This window comes from Leptonotus elevatus, chromosome 3, assembly GCF_054856555.1.
Source record: "Leptonotus elevatus isolate MCC_2025b chromosome 3, RoL_Lele_1.0, whole genome shotgun sequence".
Lineage (NCBI taxonomy): Eukaryota > Metazoa > Chordata > Actinopteri > Syngnathiformes > Syngnathidae > Leptonotus > Leptonotus elevatus.
This window is the reverse complement of record NC_141241.1, coordinates 18,118,803-18,140,845: the sequence shown is the minus strand read 5'-3', so window position 1 is coordinate 18,140,845 and position 22,043 is coordinate 18,118,803. Positions and strand designations below refer to the sequence as shown.

The window sequence follows — 22,043 nt, the reverse complement described above, 5'->3', positions numbered from 1 at the left end:
TTGTTTAATTAGACAAAAACAAAAAGGCAACCCAGATACTAGTTACATAAAGTCCACAAGAGCAAACAAATACAGGGAAATAACACCACTTAGCTGACGGCCAGGGCCACAGTGGAACCATGACAGCAACAATGTACCCATGCAGACTGAACAAAAACAGCAGACTATATACACTCACACTGATTGACACAACAAGACACACCTGGGTGAGACACAAGTGGCTGAGGGCACTGATTGGTCAACATACGGGGAACGGAAGACACACACAGGTGGAGACGGTTACACATGACGAGACAAGGAACACGTAACAAAACACTGATCACACAGACAAAGACGACAAAAACACCCAAAATCAAACAAAAACCCAACCCCACAGAAACGAAACATCTTTCATTATCTCAATGTTACTATTTATTACACATGACAGTTTGAAATTTTGGTAGAGATTTTAGCAAAGATCATTGAAGTTGACACACATGATTTATTTTTTACGGGCCGCATAAAATGATACAGTGGGCCGGATCTGGCCCCTGGACCTTAAGTTTGACACATGTTGTCTAAATGAAACTCCTCCACTCACACAAACAGAAATTTGACAAGCACTTAATGTATCATACTTTTTAAAAACATGTAGTACTGTGATAACATAATTAAAAATAAATAAAGATTGAAACAGTTTGTGCATCATGATCAGTGCTTCAGTAGCTCCTTCTGGTGTACATACCTTTGCCACCAGTATTATACAGAAACATCACAAAGAAGAGTTTCACAATTAAGTGACTCAGCAAGCTGCAGTATTTTTTTTTCCAGAGGATAAAGAATATATGCCAATGAGTGTTGTCTCTACATGTGTTGCTACATTATGTTCCGTTGAGTTGCTTAAAGCGTTATAACTATGGCAACATCAATGCTAGTTAGTAGGGGTGTGCCAAAAAATCGATTCCCATAAGAATCACGATTCTCATTTAGTGTGATTCAGAATCGATTTTAAATGTCCCAAAATCGATTTTATTTAAATTATTTTACACTGTCTTGCCTTTGTCTGTGTGTGCCTTTTATTTGGAGCGCTGTTCATGTTGTACCCGATTTGGCCACTGAGGGGCAGTGTGGTTCCACGCGGTCTAATACACTGTTAAGTTGTAGCCACATCAGAGAGTAGAAGGAAAAAGTCACGATCAAGTTATTCCAATAAAAGTCTTTTTTTTTCAGCATATAGCCGTTCTTTTGAGTAATAAAAGTGCCGCGAGTAGCGCGCTAATTTTAATTAGCGAGTCAGACTGGAGTAGATCATTACAATTCTTTGCACATCTATAGATTGAAGCAAAAATCATTGTCAATCAAATCATTTTGAATTAAAAAAAAAAGAAACTTTCTTAATCGAAAATGGATTCTGAATCGAATCGCAGGCCCAAAAATCGGAATCGGATCGAATTGTGAGCCATTCAGAGATTCCCACCCCTACTAGTTAGGTTAGCCCATGTTAGCCTAGCCTTAGAGTTTCTTCATGTGTGCAGTTGTTGATGACCAAACTTCAACACTTTTGAGTCTCTGCAGACATTTAGAAGCAAGCAAGGTGAGGAAAACGAATTATTGCGGAAACGTCCTCTTTTCCAAGTGTGAATGATTAATTTCATCGTCTCACTCGTTTTCGTCTTCTGTATCAGTTGTTTATGGCTGCATTTGTTCTCTGATGCCACTGCCTGAGGCTCTCCTATGGATATTTGTACCTTAAAGACTTTGCATTCAGGATGTAAAATATGCACTACCAGTGTTTCAGCATGTTTCAGCACTCGTTCGACCACTAAACGTGATCTCTGGGCCTATCTAGCCTTCTTTCAATGAATCCGATTTCATGTGGTGAGATAAGATGTCTCAAATCATCTGATACCTTTTTTCATTTTGCCTTTAGGGAGGATTTTATCCGATATCCCAGATTCTTTCTGTCCTTGATTTGTATGTTAATTCTCTTCCCTCTGACTATTCTTTTATTCAGCTCTCTTCCAGTGCTGAGTGTGAGATATGCCTCTGGAGCTGGTTGCTATGGTGAAAGATTGTGGCGTAAAACTGGGAGGCGGCACTCCATGTTTTTCAGAAATAAGATTGTGAGTCTGGAGAGTGTAATTATTTTAAGCACGTCGTAAATGTAAGGACAGTCTGCAATTTCCCGTGCTTCTTAAATACAACCAGTCAGAATAGTGTGCTCCATGGTTTCAATGTCCATGTCGTCGATGCACTTGCCCGCCATAATATTAGGTACATCACCAATACAAAATGTCAATCAGCAAATCTGCCTTTTCATAGATAATCATGTTTTTATTGTCGTAGAGGTATCAAGTCAACTAGTTTGTGTGTTTATTACAAACCAAATTCCCCAAAAGTTGGGACACTATACAAATTGTGAATAAAAACTGAATGCAATTATGTGGGAGTGCAAAATTTGTATATTTTATTCAGAATAGAACATAGAGAACAGGTCAAAAGTTTAAACTGAGAAAATGTATCATTTTAAAGGAAAACTATGTTGATTTTCATCAATGTGAGGCATCCCCTCTTCTTCTTACAGCAGTCTGCAAACGTCTGGGGATCGAGGAGACAAGTTTCTCAAGTTTACAAATAGGAATGCTGTCCCATTCTTGTCTAACACGCGTCTCTCTAACTGTTCAACTATCTTGGGCTTTCTTTGTTGCACCTTCCCCTTTATGATACGCCAAATGTGCTCTAGAAGTGAAAGAAGCGGACTGCAGGCTGGGCATTTCAATACCCGCATCCTTTTCCTTTTTTTAATTTAATTTTTTTATTTATTTATTTTTTCTTCTTTTTTTTAATTTTTATTTTTTTTAAACCCGCATCCTTTTCCGACGCAGCCATGATGTTGTAATTGGTGCTGCATGCGGTCTGGCGTTATCGTGTTGAGAAATGCAAGATCTTCTCTGAAGATGATTTCCATCCAGTATGACTTTTCGGCCTTGACCCTTACACACAGAGATTGTTCCAGATTCTCAGAATCTTTGGATGATGTTATGCAACCTTTTTGCCATTTTTCGCTGGTAAACACCTTTCTAATATTTCCCCACTATCTTTCTGCGCAACATTGGAGGAATTGGTGATTGTCTACCCATCTTCGCTTCTGAGAGACACTGCCACTCCGAGAAGCTCTTTTTATCTCCAATCAAGTTGCCAATGGACCTCATTAGTGGTAACTTGTCTTCCAGCTGTTTTTTTTCTATAAGTGCAATTGACTTAGCCTCTTTTTGATAATTGCCCCAATGTTGTTGTTTTTTTGATTTGTTGGCACCATGAAATTTACAATCAACATATTTTCCCCTTAAAATTATACATTTTCTCAGTTTAAACTTTTGACCTGTCATCTATGTTCTATTCTGAACAAAATATTGAAATTTGGCACTTCCACATAATTGCATTCAGTTTTTATTCACAATTTGTATAGTGTCCCAACTTTTTGGGAATTGGGTTTGTATTTTGTTTGAAGATGAAGTGCACTGCTCACACACACGCACACTCCAAAATGGCGGAGCACCTGCATTCCAAAATGTGGAGAGCATGTGTACGTCCTGCTGTCAGACGCAGACTATTCAAAGAAACTGCTGAGTTGTATTTAAGACTAATTTTGAGTTTGTTGCATCTACAACAGCAGGCAGTAATCATTAAATAACAAAACATGTTATTTTCAACAAAAAATATTGAATTACTACAATTTTCTGTGACTATGCTCTTATCTCCAAAAACAAATACTATATCTCAAATCTGTGTTTTATTGAGTAACCATGTCCATGTAAGTATTTATGTTTGTATTATGCTGCCCCCAGGTGGCCAAGACACACACACAAAAAACAGCACAATGTCCATTGAATTGAAGCAAAAAATGTTGCAAAAACAGATTTTTTTGTGTGTATAGCTACGATTAAATTATGTTATTACTTTGATTTTTTGTTTTGTTTTAATAAAGTAAAATATTGCAGAACTACTGAGCTGCACTGTGGAGGTATCAAATCACTGTAAAAATATTTTTTCTCCATTGAAATTAATTGAAATGTCATTAATATGTTTAAGGCCATTAAGGATATTTTTTTGTAATCTGTTTTTTTATTATGACAAATAGCGTTCTGTAAAATTGTACTTTATAAAAACATACAGTCATGACAATCAAACTGGATCAAATTTTAATACTTAAAACGTAGTATTTTTGCCATGTTTTGCATCAAATCAATGAGCAATGTACTGTTCCTTATGGTGTGTGTTTCTAGGCCACCTGGGGGCAGTATAATACAGACATATAGGGAGGTCAAAGTAACAGTGGCTTACTCTATGAAATGTACTTTCTAGGAATTAAAACAAAAGCTGCCAAACAATAAGGCTTACTATTCGACTGTATTTTTATGTATTTTAAATAAGTGCAAATGTATGCCGTTCTGAAACAAACACACTAATGTGGTTGTTCTTTCAATAGAAGGCTGTGGTTGCAATTGGAGTGAGGGACATAAACTGTTAAAGAGCTCCGCCGTGTGTCCAACCACCATCACTACAATTATTCCCATCAGTCGCGGTTTCTCTGTCGAACAACAAACTAGTTGCCTCCGTGCATGTACGTACCTGTGCGTGACTGAAACAAAATCCACGTTTTAATCATACAGATAGACAATGTGTGTCTTTTAAAGCATAGTTGCCTACTCCGGAGCTTATTGTTTCCGTGTAATGCGGACTCTGCTGTTGCCATGGTTACAAGAACCGGTGTGTTTTCAGAGGACGCTTCTGTTGAGGGAGCTGAGTTGGGATGCAGATGATGCACTCATTGACACGACAATGGTGCCTGCATCTCTCTGCACGTGTCCTTGCGTTGAGATTTGGGATGGCAGCTTTTTCTCTCTCTCTCCAAATAGCAATTGGCACTGCCTGACTGATTTACTGCAGATGTGCTGTTCATGAAGAGAACAGCCCGACCATGAGGGTCCATGTAAAGCTGCAGACGTTTTAGTGTCTTTATTGATTGAAAAAGTGAAAACATATGAGACAGAGAGAAGAAAACCAATTAAAACAACCTATGGTGTGAGTCATGTGACTTGAATCCAGCATTGCAGTTCAGACAATACAGTACAGTATAGACAATACACGCATTCGACAGACATTCGACAATAGACATGAGTACTTTTTGAAAGTTAGTCATGTAATCTGCTAGTCAGCTAATCCTTCAGATCATAAAAAAAATATATCATTGTGTAAGAATTGTTATTTGTAAATTTCACAGTACGACCACTCACAATGATGTGGAGGATTCTATAAATGTGACTCATCCGTTGACTCACCAGATATTATACTTAAATCAAACTGTCTGTTACCCCTGGATACAAGTGATGTTCAAATGGAAAATGAAATGTTTGTGTCCACCTCGCTTCCTTTTTTCTTTTTCTTTTTTAAACCATTTTTGCTCTGTTGACCCAAATGGAGTTTGGACGGGGATTTTTTGGTCTGATTTCGTAATTTCCAACTTCACATCTTTAAAAATAGCTTTAGTATACAGCTTACATCAAATTCTATAATTTTGTCACTAATTGAAGCTCATGAAAATGACATTTTTAATGACTTATTTCCTGGATGGAATCATACAATTTGCATAGATTGGGCTGCTCCCATTAGTCATCATTTATCAAATTTTGGAAGCAATTTCATACAATATTATTAATTTGCAAAAGAGGCATTTAATGGCTTACTGAACTGCAACAGAGCAAATGAAAATTATGACTTCATTTTTCATTGATGTTTATATACATGCTCACAAACAATCAACAACGGGCAGAAAGAGATCCTTGCACCAAATTTAGCAGAAAACTAATTTGCATCTGGAGTCCACAGGACAAAATAAGCAAACATACGATATGAAAACCCAACACAACACTAACACAAACTCATAATATACAAAAATCTAACTCAACTTAAAAAATGTACAGAAATACAAAACCCCAATGCAGAGTTCACAATTACCTATGTTATGTGTCTATAATGAAATTAACAATGTAAAATGGCAATAAACATGATCAAAATTATAGTGTGAGGATATCGACAGTTTAAGAAGAGGAAATCTCTGCTTACCATCAAGAACTACATTTTAATTTATGCAGTGCAAGATCAAGATAAAAATGCCAGAGGCTGTTTTAAAATGTGTGATTGTGCAACACAATTATAATTTGACAGTTTTAAAAATAAAAATAAAGTGGTATTTTGTATTATTGACATGGACTGATATTAATTTAAAACATTATGCAATCTTAAAAGACGACAGAATGTGTTTATATGTACCTCAATATGACTGTAGTTACAAGGCATTCTGTATTTGTCATATCGTCGTTTGCATTGAAGTTTCATCATTTCTTGTCACATTCAACACACATCTTCTTGTTGATGAAATCAAACCAACATCCACAATTCAAATACGATCCCACTGCTTGCTGCGTCGGCATTCAACAGACTGATATGCAGCGCGGCCTCCGTTTCATCATCTGATTTCAGAGCAATTTAAACCATTTTGATGAAATATTTAAACTTGCCGCTTGGAAGTGAACTCAATTGAACTCAAAGAGCAGTTTATCAGATACTGAACAGTTCTACAAAAAGAGGCTTTGGCCTGTTTATTGCCAGTCTCTGTTATACTTTCCTAATAATATATTATAAACTTGACTAATTTCAACCTTAACATGAGCAGCACATGTAGACAGATAATATAACATTACATACCCGCAGACATATATTCTTTATCCTCCATAAAGAATGACGAAGACTACCGCAACTTAATGACTTTTATTGTTTAAGTGGATTCATCGCAGATGTCAATGGTTCCTTTAACAAGCATTATGTATGCGATGCCATGCACATGCACAGACATTTCTGAAACGGGATGAGAAAATGCAAAAATCCACAAGTTTAAGATTACTGAGAGGGAAGAGGCTGCAGTCTGATAAGAGGGACACAGCAGAACTGTGCTCTATTGAGGGAGTCAATCCGGGTGCTCCAGTGGGACACTGGGACATTGGAACAATGTTTCACCCAGTGTGACATTTGCTAATCCAAATCATGTTTTATGGATGCCCTCAATTGGCCTACACTGGGACTTAGGTTGATACGAGACATACTGTGTGTGTCTGTGTGTGCGTGCAGTTTCAGCGTCAACGCATAAATCATCTTTTGCCGAAGCTCGATGGGATGCTGTTGCAAAATAAGTGCTTTAAAAACATTCACTACGTGTCTCCACAATGTGTTTGCACCAGCACAGGGTATATTTCCCACACTAGCGGGAATCAATACGTGGGCACATTTGATTCGATCAATGCAGGACAAACGCCAAAACGCTCAGTCACTTTTCATTCATATCATGAATAAAGCCGCTCACTCTGAGTCTCAGTCGGAAGCTTTTAGTCACAGTGGACATAAAAAGTCTACACACCCCACTTCAAAATGAGACTTGAACTTTTTCTATTAACCTTACAACTCAAACAAAACTCAAAAATTGTTTTCAGAGGCAAAGTACAAATAAACAAATTGCACACCATTTTATACAGTAACTTGATCGGTGGATCGGTTTGGAATGAAACAGTCACATTCAAACTCAGCCCACCTTTTAGGTCAAATATAGGAAACATCTGGGAGATTGTCAACAGTCAGTACTTGCTAGAAATTCCAATTGGAAATTGCAGCTCCTTGTTGCTGTTGGCCTCTCGGTACTCTTCTTGTCATAAGTTGTTTTTTTACATTTGTATTTTCTTTTTGGGTACATTTACACCACTATGAGACCATCATGAATACCTCCACGCGGCTCTCACCCTCTATACTTGCCACACTTACAATAAATGTAACTTTTAGCATGAAAAATCTCGAATACATTTTTAATCCTAAAATGGTTTACCTTAACCAGAAACCAGGATTACAAATGTCACAAATGACATTTTGCGATACAGTGAATCCGCAATAACTCAGCCGCGAAGTAGTGAGGGAACCCTGCGTATATGCCCTGTGATTGGCTGACAACCAGTACAAGGTGTCCCTGGCCTCTCGCCCCAAATGAGCTGAGATAAGCGGCAGCTCAACTGCAACCTTGATGACAAAACGTGCTATAGAACAGTGGTTCTCACCCGTGGTCCTTAAGTAACCCTGTCCAGCCTGTTTTCCATGTCTCCCTCAGTCAACACTGGTGTTTCAAACGATCAGCTAATCAGCAAGCTCGAGCATGAGGCCTGCTAACGATCCTCAGCTGTGTTGGTTGAGGGAGACACGGAAAATGGACAGGGTTACTCGAGGACCGGGGGTTGAGAACCACTGTATAGTATTGTATATGTCATATGCAATACTGTACTTTAATTTGTATAATTAAACAAGTGACTATTTTGTACAACTTTTTAAATGAATTATCTCAAGATGATGCCAACAGAGCTTAATTAGCATTCATCTGTGTATTGCCTACAAGTACGCGTAGCCCGCCTCCAGTCTCCTGTGTAAGATGTGACTTTGTGATTTTCGTCCATGCACTAACCCATTCCTACCCCCTCGAGAATACACAACATTTCATTCATCTTTAGTATAGCTAGTGAAGGTGTGATAATTACTTTGACAGTCTCATATATCAATTAGAACTGTTTCATCTGATGTGGCCAACAAACATAATTGTTGAGTTTTGTACCAGTCAGAGATGTGGGGGGGGAAAATAATTGCTGAGGCATGAAGCTAGAGTGCACTATCAAAAAGAAAGTACTTGCAAAGTCATTGGAATGTAGCCTATTGGTAAAATGTAGGCCAAATGCTATTTTTCACATAATGCCATGTGTTAAATGAATGCCACAATTTAGCATGTGCAGGTAAATAACCTCATGGAATTCTAGGGAAAAAAATACAATGTTTTTAGTAGGCTTTACACAATCACGTTTTTTTTTGGGCCGACCAACGATCAATGACTTTGAAAAAACTGATAACTAATTACTGGTTTGATGATCTATTTAAGCAACTTGTATGTTTACTCTACAGTCGACCGCAGGCATTTGTGGGGCATAGGAACTGGCCCGGCACGTGAATAATTGATGGCAATTGAAATATGTGAGCGGAGTAAAAAAAAATTTCAAATACACATAGAACCACTGACTATAACATGCAATGTCTTATTTTGCGGAGTCGACATTACAGCCGCTTATAAAATGCAAAATATCAGCCGATCCTTGAGCCAACTGATCAGATCAATGACGATGTCCGCCTTCCGCCGGCTGCTTCCGCATTTGCGGCGAATGCTTTTTGACGCGAAGCCTTGCAAAAATACACGACATGAGAAGGACTGTCTGTACTCAGTACTCACCCCGATCAATGGATGTAAACCTGCTTCTGTCCGTGTTCAGTCTGCGAAAGGTGGGCATTATTATTGAGGGGAATTGACCATTAGCGCCCACATCTGCTTTTTATGTTGTACTATGGATGGTTTAATTGTACAGCACTTTGAGTTGCATTTTTATGTATGAAAAATTCAATATCAATAAAGCTTGATTTGATCTGATTAAACATTATTTGTTTTCTTGTATTCATCCGTAGTGTTTCTACTGGTGTAGAACAACTCAATAAAGCTTCACACATTTTATTTTAATCTTACAAAAGCACCTGCATAATCTTAGAGAATTCCCAAATGGCCTGTAGAGAATATTCCAGAACTTTCTGACTGCTTTTTTTTTAGCTCCCCCAAATCACATCCATTACATGTTGAAGGAAATAATCACCGGGTAATATCGTGCTGATCTCTGACTGAGCTTGTGTTCTCTGCAGCTAAATTTCAGCCTGACCGAGACAGGCGGAGAAAAGCCAGAGATCCGTTTTCACATCACGCGTCCATTCGGTGAATAGACCATAATTGCTGATACCGCTGGTCTGCTGTTACTAACAATACAGCGCCTCCGGGCACTAAAAGTAAGTATTCTGGACTGGATAAGTATAATTGATCATAAGAGACCTTATCGTTGCCCGCGTGGGGCTGCACTTACTGTAAGGCCAGTGGGACAAGTACTGCACTTTGAAAATGGAGTCCAGTAGGAAGGAAGCAGAAAGAATATATTCTTATCTTCGCGAAAGTCCCTCACGACCAAATGCAGCCTTCAAAGTCAAACTTCAAAGTCTGCTCTCCAGCATCAAATATTCAGCTGGGTGCTTTTGCTCAGGAGTATTCCTGAGCTGAGTGGCTTGTTCCATTTAGCTCCACTTTCATCCCAGCAGCTCATACTCAATATGCAAAAGCATCTGTCGAGTATTTGGTCACTTTAGGACACTTGTAGATCAGATAGGATATCCATCTCAAGACACAGGAGATTCTGTTCAGAATCGAGAAGTTGTTTTTGTCTACCTGAACAAGTGGCAGAAATATGTTTTTCTTTTCTTTTCCATTTTTTCACCAAGCACAAAGCTGCGTAGGATGAACATCCCACTCCGCTACCCACAACCTTTCGAAGTATTCTGTACCAGTATTATTACATTGCAAAATACACCGAAAGACTCACGACTTTTGGCACTGAAATTGTATGCCAGTGCAGTTTATATCCATGTAAATACTCACTTTCTGGCCGCAGCATTAGGTACACCTGCAGAACCTAACGTGATCTCAGGAGTAAATGTTTCAATTCATGACAAAAAAAATTTTTTCTATCGACCTAAAACAAAAGAGCAAATCTGACAATTTTATCACAATAATTTATTACAGCAGTCAAAAAAGACTTTTGCCTTTGATGAGATTTAAAATATCACACATCATTTTCTGATGTAGGATTCTGACCTTAAATTTGGCAAAGGCTGCAAATGATTAAGCAATAAAAATCCATTCATCCATGTTCTAGTGCTGTTCAGGGAGGGTCACAGGGAGCTGGACTTGTGGGCACACAAAGACAGACTACCACTCAGACTCAAAACGACAATGTCTGTAGATTCTTATTCATCCAGGTTATTAGAAAGGTTGATTCGAGGCACTTGGACTCTTATTATTTGTTGGAGTGTTTCAATTTCAAAAAGAGATGGGAAGTTGGGCTAACGAATAGCATTGTGGCAGTGTTATATTGCTTTAATCAGTGGATATTTAAACACAAATGGTATTTTGTACATCAATACATGTTGACAGACAATAGAAAAACACTCATAGGCATCTTTATCCTCTGCGAAAAACATTGAATATTTCTTTGCCTCCTCAGTCACTTACAGTAGTTTTGAAACTCTTCTTTTTTGTAATATACCTGCATTGTTGTATTATACTATAAGTTGCACCAGTAAAAATTAGCCCAATGAATTAATCACGGTTATAATATTGTAAAGTGCTATTTTACTTATTAAAAAAAGATAGCTGTTTTTTTGTGGGGGCAGGTCGGAATGGATGAATAGACGCCACTGTATTGTTAAATGAATACCTCTTCCTCCATGTTACGAATAGGCAGAATGATTTAAATACCCTTATGATTGTGCTGGTGTACCTAATAAAATGATGAGTGGGAGAGACTTACAGTATGGCCAAGACTGCAGAACATCGTGACGTCACAACCAAGTTTATCCTGAAATCCTTGTGGCTATGTGTGCCAAATCCGCTCATCGTCTTCCTTCACCTCTTTGACCTTGCGCTTTAAACACCAAATTCCAATCTGTTCAGCCTCAAATCCAAGTGGATTTCATGTGCCAAAATTTCAACAACAAAAAAAATCCTAAGAAATTGCATTAGTTTAGTTTGGAACAATATTTATACTTACAATGTATTTGTTTCGTATACGGTATGATGTGTTGATTCTGCAAACAAAAAGGACTGATTGACAGCTGTGTAATTTTAAGCTGCCATAACTTCCCCATGTTTGACAGGACCTCCATTCGAGTGTTCCATTAGTGTCTTGGGGAAGATTGTGTATGTGAGGTAACATCAGATGTGTTTAGTTTCATTTCAACCTACCGAAAGGCCATCATAACACGCTGCAATAGGCGAGACAGTCGAGGAAAGAAAAACAACAACAATCTCAACTGCTTGCATATGCACAGGTGATTGGAAATAGCCAAGATGAGGTTACGTTTCATTCAGTGGGTAGAGATGAATTGAGATACGGGTTGTTTAGCTTGTGAGCGTGTTTACGAATGAATTGAACTTGTATGTCAAGGCATCACTGCTGTTTTCTTGCAACTTGTCTTTGAGCCAGACTGTGTGTTGTTGTGCTACAATGTACACAACTCTGACCTTGATGACATGGATTGTATGGCACTGAAGGTCCCTACACTCAATTTTATGCAACATATGGATGATGCAGCACAGAAACTTTCTGTAGGAACCAATTAAATATTGGTTAATTTATAGTATGTTTCATTATAGCATACAGTATTTTCTTATTTCCATATTTAATAATTCAATGAAAAATAATTGTCATTGTTATTTCATAAATATATTATATTGAGTTTGTTTAAAATATACAAAGAAACAATCTGATAAAAAAAAAAAAGTTACTTTATTAGAACTATTTAAAGAGGGATGATGCCAGCTCATGGTAGAAGTAATGTACTATAATTTTTGACCATACCACGGTAAGACTTGATGTGTTACGTACAGCTTTCGTTTATTGTCTGAATTCTGGAAGCATTACGTATATTGCACATTTTACACCATATCATTCAATATATCTCCTTTTCATTCCATACCTCTCCATATCATTACATTCATTCTAAATGTTTACAGTTTCTTTTAAACAACGTATTGCACATTATTCCATATCATTTAGTATCATTCCATATCAGTTTAATATCATGCCAGATTTTTCACATCATATTGTACATTTTCACCAGTCTCGTTCTACGTATCTTTCTTTCAACATCATTCCATCCATTCCACATGATTCCATATTTTTTCATTCAGCAGTCCAGCATTCACACACAATTTCTCAAGAAATTTCTAGTTTAATAGTGAACTTCAAGACCCATCGTCTGTCTGGCTTCCAAGGTGTTTCATTTCGTGGACAACATTGCCTTGTAGCCGTCTAAACGGCAAGTCATCTTCATCCACCAGCCACCCACACTATTTTTTTTTTTCCACGTCGACCTTCCAGTTAATTTGAATGGCTGCAGATCATGTCACCTCAGAGCAGAGCGAGACCTCGCACGTCCATCTGAGATATGTGCTTGTTGATGAGGCCGCCTTGAATCGACTCCTTGTGGAGCGGCCGCGCTCCCGAGGAAGCCGCCTGCGCTAACTGTCTATAGACGGACTCGGCAGTTGGCCGGGGAACACAGTGAGTGATGTGTGACAGTGAGGGGCGTCAGACGGAGGGCGGAAGCAGATGTGCGTGAGCTGTGGCCACTATCACTGGGCGCCTTTGTCTGGCTGAGGAGAGTGTTGAATTAAAGCCTGCTAACCCTAGTCACCGCAGTCATATGCTAATGCCTCGTACTCTGGGAGAATCATTAAATGATTCCAGAAAACACATCTGAGTCCCCTGATGTGCATTCGGCGTGCAAATGAATAAAAAAGAATATGAAGGATGCAAGAAAAGAGGGGGATACTCCATAGCTTTTTTTCCCCTCCACTGAAAAGCCTGAGACTTGGACGCTGCTGCTGGTGATGCTGCACGAGAGAGATGGATTGGGGAGAGAGGGAGGAAAGAGGGAGGGGGGGATTTAAAGGGCAAGAAACGGAGGGAGATTTAGATCCAGTCAAGAGCAGAGGCGGTGGATGTGAGCAGAGAAGAGGAGAGGCATTGACTGCAAGCGCACACACAAACACGCGCATACACAGGAGGACAAGAAAACGGCTAATTCCATGTGCACGGCGCACAGCACTTGACGAGAGCGGCCGCCTGCGTGGATTGGTAGTCATCCGGCGTCCCGCGGCGAGAAGACGCGCGAGCGAAGACTTGGGGGGATACGAGGAGCAGCGATGATCGGGCTATGTGGGCGCTCACCGTTTGAATCCTGTCCTCAGACCACTTAGCCACTTTGCTGTGGTGCTGTTGCAGGCCGCCAGCCTTGCAGTCAAGGTGATTGAGACAGAATGAGCTCCAAGCACACCTCCGACTGGATTCCCTACAGGTACTGTAAACAAAAGTGGACTCAGGGTGCATCTCTTGGCCAGTGTGCAGTTGTGCGTATATGTGTGTGCGTGAGGTAAGGCTGACAAGTGTAGTCGGGGTTTTACACAGTGTAATGAATGTAATTATATGGTTTGCATCATTGGAGACGCGTTGGGGAGAAAACCCATTCACCGTCACAACAATAGGTTCACCTGCACAATCTTGTGAGGCTCAGTACACCCTAAAGAATGCTGGGCAGCTGCTGTTTTTCAGCCGATTGGGTTACTTTTACTCAAGATTGGGTTCATTATTCTGGCCCGGCAGTTGACGATTGGTTTTGGGTTGGCTGAAGAGCTGAATCTGGTCATGATTTTGGACAGGTGCGTGTACTGCAGTCAAGTTTTTACAACCTGGATGGGTGGCTCAGTGGGTAAAGTGACTTTGGACACGGGGATCAAGGCTCAAATTCCAGTCAGGTTAATAAATAGCAACATCCAGTTGGGTCCCGAGGCAGTTCTCAATCACCACCGGTCCTAGGTTTGGATAAAAATGGGTAGGTTGTGTCAGAAAGTCTGCTGAGTGACTTGCTGTGGCAACCCCTGACAGGAAAGTTGCTGCTTCCTCTTCTTAGAAAATGCTGGGAATACAATTTGTATTATTTTTAACCTGATAACCCATTTCTTGGTAGCTTTTACTCATCATTATGTGATTCAGATCTCCAGTCATTTATAAAGTGGAATTTACTTTTGTGGCCGAAGACATATTCAGAAGCTTATGAGGCCAAATCCATCAATGTTCATGTTGAACACCAAAAATCCGATACAAATCTTCATCACAATTAGATTTAAACCAATATTTAATAGGATCATAATGTCAATTATGAAATGATTATTATTTTATGGAATGAAATCATCTTAGTCTCTTTTTACATTGTTGCTTTAAAGGACATTGTACTTTGTTTAACTGTAAAAAATATGCAAAAAGAAAGAGGACAGTCAACGGTAGCAGCAAATAAATGTTAAACAAGTTTGGCATTTGCCGTGTCTAAAATTAAACAAAGCAAAGTGAGAAGGTGGGGTCAGAGAGGTCGTCGCTTTCACAATAAACAGTTTGTCTCTTCTTGTGTGGCTCTCATTAAAAATCCATGCGCCGCTGAGAGTGCTCCATCCCTCATCTCATTAGAAATACAGAATGCAGTGCGCTTATTTTGTGGAAATGCAGGCAACATGTCACACAAACATTGACAGTACTCGCTCACCTCACTGGTGTTAGACTTGTGTGAATCACTGGAATTCTTCTTTTTTTCCCCTCTCTACCGTGGGAACCTAAGTAGGACAGCAAGAAACATCAGAGGAGTGATTTGAAAAAGACAGCCATCGTCTCTCTCGCTCTCTTTCTCTCTTTTTTTAAAAAGGTTTTAATGCAAGGTTGCCCAAATCTAAAAAATGAACTGAATGAATAATGAAATGAATAAAACAAAGCAGCGATTCAATTATGCAATTAAGTATAGAAATAAACCAGTTTCACAAGCCTGTGCTATTTTCAATAGTTTCCTTAATGTGTGTTTGCTTATGTGTCCAGGGGCACGGCACCATTAGCGCCTTGTACAGCCTGGTGGGTGTGACTGGCATATGTCAAAAAAAAATTCACGAGGCTTCGAGGCATCTGTGCTTTGAGCTCTCTGACGCAAATGTGTGATGTGACTATGAAAAAAATCAACATTGCTGTAGCTTCACATTTAGTTCTTAGGTCACATAAACAATCACAAATTGCCCTTTGACGGTTCGAATCTCGGCTCCTGTGTGGAATTAGTTTCTTTTTCTTTTTTTACCGTGCTTGTGTGCGGTACTCAAGTTTCATTCATTGTAAAAAAATCATTAGCTTCATTGAAAACTTGAAACGGTTCTTTAGTGTGAATGTGGGTGGGAATGTTTGTTAATTGTTTGTCTAAATCTGATTAGCCGGCAACCGCCACCAAAGGAGGAGAAGTGTATTAAAATTGGATGGATCTGTTCAATTTTGTATAATACAAATGAAAGAAAAACTGAATAAGTTGTTCACCTGCAAGGTCAGTTTGAGCAGAAGTCATCTGATTAATTTCCTTCACAGTACTGCATTGCGCTATGAACATTAAACAAGACTTGGCGTACTTATTGATTTGTCCTTCACGGCAGCCATGTTGCTGCTGAATCACATGCGTGCGGGACTCTCACACATTTAAAAAATGCAGAAATTCTAAGATAAGTGTCAAGAGGCTGATGGAGATTGCCAAAGTGACAGATGAGATATTTTTATGCATAGACGGTTTGGAAAGAATAAATGAATAATTGACACCATATTAGTATATTAAAATATGCCTGCTCTTATTGTGATAAAAAGGCACCACTGTAATTAGAGGCTTTTTTTTTAGTACTATCCAGCCATCCTTTTGCTATACAGTACTGCTTATGATGTTCTGTGTCACGGCAGTTCTAAAACTGACATCATATTTTAATGCAAAATAAAATTTTATTGACATCCACGGCAAAACTTGAATAAATGGTCAAACACATTGTCTATCGATTAAGTGAGTCACTTGAATTCCAGAACAGAAAAAGTTATATTGTGTCATGCTAGATTAACTAATTTACTCCCAAAAACATATAAAAATTTTATATTTTAAATATTGCCATGGTCCCATTTTTTTTTTACTGCATATGTTTATTATTATAATTTGTTTTAATGCTAGAGCATACAGAAGGCTTTGATGCAGCTTCTGACCTGAAGAGGTCGCTTAAAGCAATGGTAGTTATTACAAAAAACGGCCAGCAGGTGGCAGCAGGTGGCAGCAGAGTATAAGACATCAACCAGGGCCATGTTGCAACAAGCTCTTTTCCCCGCTATTTTGAACAGGTTTGTGAATAATGATTAAACTTAGCTATATTCTAATACTGATTGCTGCACAACATAAACATATATAAGCATTTTTTTCTGATAAAAGAAGAGGCTATAATCTTTCTTTTGGTAGGTTCCATGTTTTTATAGCAATAGAGCACAATATTTGTGGGTCTTGCAAAATCAATCAAAATCCAGTAAAACAGCGGGGAGCAAAGGGGGTTGCTTCAGTAAAAATGGCTGGAAGTGAATGAGTTAATTTGTGGGTCCTATTCAAAATAGTAAATTGATTAAATGAAAAGAAGGGGGAGAGAGAGAGAAAGAGCGAGAGAGAGAGAGAGAGAGAGAAAGGAAGAGAGGAAAAGGGTTTGCTTGAACGGTCCGTTTTTGTGTGGAGAGTAAGAGATATAGCTTGCCTTCGTCTCCTCATCTTATCATTATAAACAAGGGTACCTTCAGAAATGACAAAAAAAAAACCTGCACTGGTCACCATCTGTGGGTTGCAGGACAAGACTCTCTAGCGTAATGAGTTGTTGGACCTCCTTGGGAACAGCTCTGTTTGAGTCATTATCATCCTGTTTAATGCCTATTCACACACTTAATAACTGATTGCAAACGTGGAGGACTTTGTTTGTCTGCACGCTTCACACAGACTGCGAGACAAACACGTTTTCTATTGCATCCGTGTCGTCGTCCTCCCTCACATGAGAAGGCAACTGCGCTGCTATTCCCTGCTTGACAATCCGCTACCATTTTTAACATCTCAACCTGCTAATTAGAATACAATTGTGTGTGACTCATGCTGAATGGGCTTTTCAGCATTATTGTTATATTAAACATTGAGAGAGTTGGAAATAACAAGACCATGATTGGAACAGACCTCAACAGAGAGCAGATCTGATCACTTGCAAACATCGAAAACAAAAAATGATGACGCAATTATATATAGCTATCTAGCTATGTCTACACTAAGCCTCTCTGGCATGGTTGCTTTAGAGTGCATCGTTGTTGGCCTTGAGTGTGCGCACATCACGCGGGGGCGGGGGGGGGGGGGCGGGGGGAGTTGTCAGACGTGACAGCCAGTGGCAGGGATTTAGCACTGGCATGGCTACTTTTTGTCCATGTGATAGTAGGCGTACTGGTGTTTGATTGACAGTTGAGCTGAGTGTTGTTTGAGCACACGCAGCGGAGATGCTTACGGCATTTGAGAGCGGAGAGAACGGCTTGATTTTTATCATGATTTTTGATGCCTCATTTATAGCAATGTTTGTTAATCATTCAAATTTAACAAACGGTCTCTATGGTGTGTCAACTCCCATTTATTTTCACTTTACATGGATTTTTATTTCCGTCATATACAAATCTCGGTGTATCCTTCCACCACGTCATAGGTTTCTATTGTCCATCTTCCTTTATAGCTCTTGTGGAGAGAACCTCATTGGCCTCTAATTAGGAGCTATTGATGTTTCTCTTTCAGATGTCCAGCCTCGTGAGTTGAAGGAACAATCAGTGAGTCTGCCATCGTTGATTTTCAAAGCTCAGGAAATATGAAGTGGGGATTAGTGGGCAACGAAAAACAAAACAAAAAAGCAGGCAAATGCTGTACAAAAAGGCAGTTTGCTGTCTTATGTGTCAGCAAAGAGAGCAAAAGAAATACAATTGCCAGATCTGAATTTAACTCAAGTACAATACATTTGAAAAACATTGGAGCTTATGTATATAGAATGCAAAAACAGTAAGCAGAAGGTAGCAAAATTAGAATTTAAATACATTTAATTACAGTAATTTATCAGAAACCACAGAACAAGTAACAGTCTGATTTTTTACAATCTAATGTTCCTATACAACTTTCTTATCAAAACACTTTTCTTTCTGATTTGCTTCACTTGCTGACAAAGGCTTAATAAATGTAAACATTCTTGTTGCCGCCATCTCTGAAATCATTCAGAATCTCATTTTATTCTCATTGCTTGTGCTACACTGACCTTTAAACATTTGCTTGCACCAATGACATTAAGTCAGTGCACAGAGCGCCATCAAGTCAGATAAGATTGAAGTCAATACGGCTGTTTGTCGAGACCGGGATGTTACCCAGTTGTGTTCGGAGGAATACTCTGCTCAGCGAGGCAAAGCTCACAAAACGCATTTAACGCCGGCAAATCAGATACGCGCTCGATGTTGTGGAGCCACTTGTGTGCCAAGCCACTCGTAGTCATCGCCGCAGTGACTTGTAATCATGCTGTCGACCAGAAGTCACAGCAGCAACAGCAGATTCTCTCTGTTGCAATATCAGCGAGACACTGTGCGAGTCAATGTGACGTATTAGATCCAAATCCCAAAAGCGCTTCACAAACTGTACACCATATTGAACCTCTTTGATAGACGCTGTTGTCCATATGTTGCCTGTAGTTCTCATTTTTTTGTGTGGGTTCAAATAAAATAGTAAACCCACAAAGCAGAAGCTTTTATTAGATGATTTTTAGCATGAGATCATATGAAACAAAAAAGCATTTTTCATACACAGTAAATCAGTGAGAAGGTACCCCCACAAATTTGCATATTTTTGTGAGGGAACCCATCCATTGTTATTGTCTAAAAAACGACTTGCTATTTTTGCGCTCAGACATTTTGGTGCCAAGGAACTATGTTGCAGTTAATTTAAGCTTTTCCATGATCTTATGACATCTTGTTGCCACTGAGCTATGTGCAGTTCTTGTGGCATCTTGTTGCCAAGGGACTGTGTTTAAGTGAGTTGAGGAACTTCACTTAGGCAGTTCTAGAATTTTTTTTTTTAGGGGGATGTGATTATTCCATGAGCAGTTTTTGGCTGCTACCTTAAAAGCGTTTTTTAACTGCATATAGATGCCACAAGGTGGGCAGCAAAACAATTCAATCAAAGGATCATCATGTATTAACACCCTGCATATAGCATGCCCACAACCAATAACCCATGTTACATACAACATACATACTATTTAGCAGTTTGCTTATCCAACACAAAGTGCCTTTAAATGAGGCTCATCAGTAATATTAAATCACATAATGACATAAATCACAATTTACACCGAATAATAAATGTTAGGAAAATACAAATTGTAAGTGCAAAGTAGACTACGTTGGCCATTAGTACCAGCATCTTGAGAAAAACAAAAACATACTTTCACCTTGGTCTGGACAAGGTGCATACAAAGACATGACATGTCAAATGTGAAATAAAAGACATAAACAATGAAATAATAAACTGAAAGATACTAACAACTCCAAGATTCCACAAAATGGTGGCAATTGCTTCACCGTATTAAATACGGCGCCATTTTGTTTAATGGTTACCGTTCTTCCTCTCTGTTTCACGTTTACCCTCGTTCATTAATGTAGCGCCACCTCAAGGAGCAATGAAGTATTGACCAATAAAGAACTAAAAGTGGTGGCGGAATTCGTTTCCACTTGTGTTTTTGCACAACATCGCAAGAGATAACCGTAAGCAGTATCGTCAACCAGCCGCTTATGTATTCTGGATGATAAATCCAATAATGGAGACCCAGTGAGAAAATGTGACTGTATGATATGAACAAAAACAGTAACAATGAAAACTTTCGCTGCAAGCATTCACATGCTTCACACTTATTACAACTTATAATTGTGTTTGACATACAGTGTTATGTGACTGACGTACTATACATTCTATCGAGACGATGACTAACTGTGATGCAGGGGCCGCCCGTGGTGTGACGCAGTGAGCAAACAAACAAAAGGATCCGTGTGGCATTTGTGTGTTCTGTCAACACTTCATGTGTGGGTTTTCTTAGTCTGCATCCTCCCACATTCAAAAGTGGTACAAAAATAGAATGAATGAACTCAAAGTGCCCCAAAAAAAAGTTAATGATACGCTCCTATGATTAAACTTGTTCATTTGTCTGACTGGTCAGCGGTCCCCCTATTTATAGGGTCTGATGTCATCTTGTGAACCCAACTTATTCTGCAAGCAGCACTTGTTGCCATGGTGACCTAGCGTAGGTAATGAGCCAAGATTTTAGATCAGCACGGTATAAGGAAATGTGTTTGCCAATACTGGATATGGAAAAGTGATGAATTAGATACAATTATCTTTTAAAGTAGCGAGAGAGGTACAGAGAGTACAGAGTTAAAATGTAATACAATACAATTACATACCGTTCATTTAAATGTCATTAAAAAGCAATATATATTTAACTGACCGCCACATGGTTCTATGAATGTCTATGAATGACCCTAATAATATTTTTTTTCTGTTCTTGATCCTGTCTCTTGTGTTTTTTATCTTTGCAGCACTTTAGATGACGAGGGCACCAACCTCCGGCAGCAGAAGCTTGATCGGCAGGTAAATCTCTTTAGAGCAACCGAGCAATGTTTCACTCATTTTACCAAAGAAAAATCTGATGCCACTTCTACCAAACAGAAATACTCAAATTATGAAGATCTCGTCTCAATTTACTCTCAAATGTATTTAATCTGTGTGAATTCAGTGTTTTTTAATTGAACACAATGCCATAAGCCATGATTCATTTTGTTGTATGACTAGCAATGGAAGGATACACAGATTTAGTGTATACCTTCTGCCATCTGGTGGAAGAACATTTGGTTTGTTCTGTCCTTTATATGCAAGGTCAAGATGGGCAACTTTAATGATGAAAGGGGGGGGGGGGGCACAATTGTTTTAATCAGTGCTACTGGGGGAGCAACATTGAACCACACACTTCTTACAAACATGGATAAAATACATGAATATGTCTGTTTTTTATTGAACTGCTTTACCTCATTTATTTCATGCTCAATGCATGTTGAAAAGATCTCTTCAACAACAAAGGGTCAGAGCAATCAAGAAATAGTCCACATATTTTTTTTTTCTCAGCAAAGTGCTCTCATGCATAAAAATGACTATTCAAGGACAGCACAAAATTGCTGAGCAGCAAACCAATGTTAAGTGCAAAAACTCATTTTTCCACAAACAATAAACTCTCAATTTTTTTAATGTATGAGACTCTTGCCCCCACGTACACATCCCTGGCCTGAATAGATTAACAAAGACATATTTGTTATTAATAAACAATTATTTTGTGACTTAACAAGTGAAACAGGATACTT

At 38.9% G+C, this 22,043-nt stretch overlaps 1 protein-coding gene across 2 annotated transcripts in view; it reads left to right on the top strand.

Moving 5' to 3' along the window:
• The window catches only part of tub (TUB bipartite transcription factor), a 49,526-nt gene that overhangs the window by 9,718 nt on the left and 17,765 nt on the right, over window positions 1-22,043 (top strand). The window contains exons 1-2 of one of the 2 annotated variants that reach the window (XM_086071345.1): window positions 13,681-14,067; window positions 21,228-21,279. In XM_086071345.1, the coding sequence (XP_085927471.1) occupies window positions 14,030-14,067; window positions 21,228-21,279 (90 nt within the window). In that variant the 5' untranslated portion in view covers window positions 13,681-14,029. Of the gene's footprint in view, window positions 1-13,680; window positions 14,068-21,227; window positions 21,280-22,043 lie in introns of those variants that run through there. The other variant, XM_086071344.1, reaches the window with a different exon arrangement.